This window comes from Chrysochloris asiatica, unplaced genomic scaffold, assembly GCF_000296735.1.
Source record: "Chrysochloris asiatica unplaced genomic scaffold, ChrAsi1.0 scaffold00275, whole genome shotgun sequence".
Classification (NCBI taxonomy): domain Eukaryota; kingdom Metazoa; phylum Chordata; class Mammalia; order Afrosoricida; family Chrysochloridae; genus Chrysochloris; species Chrysochloris asiatica.
In genome coordinates, this window is record NW_006408793.1 from 654842 (window position 1) to 659247 (window position 4406).

A 4406-nucleotide genomic window follows, 5' to 3' on the forward strand; every position below is an offset into this window, starting at 1 on the left:
TGGGCTCAAGCATGGCAACAGTTGTGAGGTTGTCCCAGGACCAGGCAGTGTTTCCTTCTGTTGTGCATAGGGTCACTATGAGTCGGTATCGACTCGATGGCACCTAACAACAACAGCCAGTGCTCCTAAGACTTGTTGAATATGAATACCACATGCAATACCTTAATTCAGTGAAAATTATTCAGCTAAGGTAGCAAGAAGAGTGCTGAGCTTTCCTGGATCAGTATGCCACTTTCTGCAGTTGTTGATGTGTCTGAAGTCTGGCAAGATGGGCTGTATTTCTGCCCTTTATTTGATAGGTGTGGTACAGTAGGATACATGCTGGACTTCTGACAACAAGGTCTGCCATTCAAACCTACCAGCTGTTCCTTGAAAATCCTATACATGGTTGTTATGAGTCCGAACTGACTTGAAAGCATTTAACAACAACACAACTCTGGAAAGTAGAAGTACATAAGGTGTAGACGAAGGAAAGGAATCAACATGACTTTTGAAATAAATATGTATTTGGCAAATAAATAGAATTTTAAACTTTGTGAGGACTGTTATATAAATTGAACATTTTAACATAACTTTATTTTTGAGTTTATTTTTTATCTACTCTACGGAATGTTTCTATGAAAACATTTAAAAATGCAGTTTTGGGGAAATTTCCTACATATAATTAGTATTCTTTTGTAATGAACCTGAATCATGAACAGTGGTAATAAACCCTGAATCCCTAAACTTTTTATTGAGACCAGCTCTTTCTGTTCTCACTCATTTTTGCTCTGTCTTCTGAACGAATTAATACTGCTTAGAAAGCATTGTCTCTTTGAATTTCATAATCACTAACAATTTCTATGAGAAAATCCTGATTTCAAGGCATGAAATCTGGTAATAGATACATTAGATTTTTGGTGAGATTTCTTGTTAGACTAAGAATAGAAATTTAGGTCCTTAGAAATATCCTAACTGCATGCCAACAAGAATTTTCCTTTAACATTTAATTAAGATCTTAAGTATATAGCCAGGCATACTTATTCTAAATTTAAATTAGTTGACAGTCTTACAGACTGCTAAAAAAATTTATTGAAATGCTCCAATTTAATAATTATTGTTAAGTGCCGTAGCGTCAGTTCAGACTCATAGCAACCTGTATGGGGTTTCCAAGGAGCGGCTGGTGAGCTTGAACCTCCGACCTTGTGGTTCAAACTGACTTTGCAGTCCAACACATTAACCCACAGCACCACATCAAGACTCCAATTTAATAATAAACAGTGCTAAATAATTGGTTGAGCTAAAGTCTTGCTGTATTTGTCCGCTCATCAAATACTACGATTTTCTGAGTGTCAGTTTGCAAGTTGTTTGTTACCTAAAACTTTGTTTCTTCTTTGAAGTACAGTGTTAGAATTAACCAGTCATGTGAATGATTTGAGAATAATAGATTGTTTTATTTGAGGCAACTTTTCAGAAAGGGTTTAATATTGACTGACAACCTTGAATTAAGAATAAAGTTAGTACAAAGTGGGAATCCCTACCGTGGTGCTCTCAATTTGTAAATGATCTTAAAACTTATTAGAGGAGCTAACTTACATGTTCGAATGAAAGCTTTTAAAAGATGAATCAGCATAGCGGGTTTGGTGTGGTGCCATGGGTTAATATGCTGGACTACAAAGTCAGTTTGAACTACAAGGTCAGCAGTTCAGGCTCACCAGCAGTTCTTAGGAAACCCTATACAGGGTCGGTATGGGTCAGAACCGACTTGACGGCACTTAACAACAACAACAACACATATATGTTTCTTTTGCTTAATCTTAAGCATGAATGATCAATTTAGTAAAAATGTAGAGCAAAAGATTACTGATATCACCATTTTAAAGATAGAAATGTTTCTGATTAGTCATAGTCCATAATCCTTTCAGATTTGGTGGACTGACTCACTTCTTTGCTCTCATTAAGTAGATAAAAATGAGACTCACTAAACAGACTGTAAAGAGAAAGGAGAATGGGTGTCAAGGTTGGAATTAAGTTACTTCATGTGTTAAACTATTAATTTGTTGATAAGTGCTGTTGAGTTGGTTCTGACTCGTAGTGACCCTGTATATTGTTGTTGTTGTTAAGTGCCATCGAGTTGGTTTCGACCCATAGCAACCCTTTATAGGGTTTCCGAGGAGCAGCTGGTGAGCTTGAACTGCCGACCTTGCAGTTCAGATGGCTTTGCAGTCTGGCACATTAACCCACAGCGCCACATCAGGTATATATAATCACCAGGTATTCTGTGAGTTTGAAAATTTAACAGCTAATGAGTTGAAAAGTTATGCTAGCATATGGATCGCGATATATACTTTCATAGCTTTTCTCATTATCACATGAATACATATGATAATGAGATATCTTACATAAAAATGATTTCTGACATGTTGTACTTTGTACTAACTTTATTCTTAATTCAAGGTTGTCAGTCAATATTAAACCCTTTCTGAGCTAATAAATTTCCTTAGCATTTTTCTTGAGGTAGGAAAAAAGCTAAAACTTAAAAATTTTTTTATAACATTTTATGTGATTTTTCTTTTTTAACTTTTTGTGAATTGGGTGAAGGTTTAATGAGAAAATCAGTTTTCCATCCAGCAGTTAATACGCATTTTGTTTCATGTCATTGACTACAATCCTCATAATGTAATATCATGTATCCCATTTTTCCTGTGTTTCCTGTTTCCATTCCTCCCTCTCTCCTAACCATTCCAAACTTGGTCCTTAGGCAAATGTTGCCCTTTTGATGTCAAATGGTTGATTATTCTGAGGGGACCATACCTCCCTTATCTTATTGCTCCCCTTATATACTTGTCTTATGTTTGCCTGAAAGTTGAGCCCCAGGAGTGAGTTCAATTCCAGACCTGAAGTCACAGAGGTTCCACTAGTCTCTATCTGACAATAAGCCTGATCTGCTAAGCATTTTTTAAAACACTGTTAACTCATGTTCACTACCAAAACGCATATACATACACAGATACACATACAAGGGAGTTCAAAAAACTGTGAGCATTTTCTATTTTAATTCCATTTTTCCACAAACCTCTTGAAGCATCCTCGTGTGTGTGTGTGTGTGGCCTTTTTTTTTTTTTTATGGCCTTTTAATATATAGTATTATTGGGTTTTTCTCCTTATGACTGCAGGAAGTATATGTGCGTCCTTTCTTACCCAAAGTTATCAATTACCAGTTCTCGATACAATGTTTGTGAGAAAGAAACACCGAGGCAAAGATTTCGGACTTCATATGCTGGAGGACTTTGTGGATTCCTTTACAGAAGAGGCACTTGGCTTGCGGTACCCACTATCCTCTCTCATATATATGGGTAAGTAGACAGAGTTAAAAAAATGTTAAACTCTTATTTCATTGTCATTTCTCACTGATTTCTTAAAGTATTACAGATGTGCATATATTGATATCAAGTGAATTTGAATTTCTTGGACCTCTAAGGCTTAATTTCACAAATGTGTTTTTAAGTCAGATGCATGACTTTTTAGATACATAGTGTTTTTAAAATTGAGATAAAATCCACCCTTTTACAATGTATAATTCAGTTGTTGTTGTCAGGTGCCATCGAGTCGGAACCGACTCATAGCGACCCCATGTACAGCAGAATGAAACAATGTCCGATCCTGGGCCAACCTTACTACTGCTGCCACAGTTGAGTCCATCATAATTCAGTAGATAATAGTATATCCACTATTGCTCAACCATTAGCACCATCTACTTCCAGAATATTTCATCATCCCAAAAAGAACTCATTTGCTTTTGTACCTTACTCCCCTGTTGTTAAATGTCATCGAGTTTGTTCTGACACATAGTTACGCTGTATAGAGTTTCCAAGGAGTGATTGGTGGATTTCAAACACTGATGTATAGGGCAACAGTTCAGTGTTTATCCTGCTATAGGACCATACCTGGACTTCCCTATCCCTTAGCAATCAGTATACCTACTTTCTGTATCTAGATTTGCCTATTCTGGGCTTTTCATGTATGTTGTTGTTAGGTGTCATGGAGTCGGTACCAACTCATAGCAACCCTATGTACAACAGAACGAAACACTGCCCGGTCCTGGGCCAACCTCACATTTTTTGCCACGCTTGAGTCCATTGGTGCTGCCACTTTGCCAGTCCATCTCACTGGGGGTCTTCCTCTTTTTCTCTGACCCTCCACCTTACCAAACTTGACATCCTTCTTCAGAGATTGGTCCCTCCTGACAATATATCCAAATGATGAGTGACGAAATTTGGCCATCCTGGCCTCCAGGGAGCACTCTGGCTGCACTTCTTCCAATATGGATCTGTTGGTTCTTTTGGCAGCCCATGGCACTTTCAGTATTCTCCTCCAACACCATAATTCAAATGCATCAATTCTTCAGTCGTCTTTGCCTGCAATAT

The 4406-nt window shown here is 37.4% G+C and overlaps 1 protein-coding gene across 1 annotated transcript in view; it reads left to right on the top strand.

The window, feature by feature from the left end:
* FAM169A (family with sequence similarity 169, member A) overlaps window positions 1–4406 on the top strand; it is an 87113-nt gene that overhangs the window by 31639 nt on the left and 51068 nt on the right. Inside the window, exon 5 of the mRNA XM_006874399.1 lies at window positions 3156–3335. Within this exon, the coding sequence (XP_006874461.1) occupies window positions 3156–3335 (180 nt within the window). The remainder of the gene's footprint in view (window positions 1–3155; window positions 3336–4406) is intronic.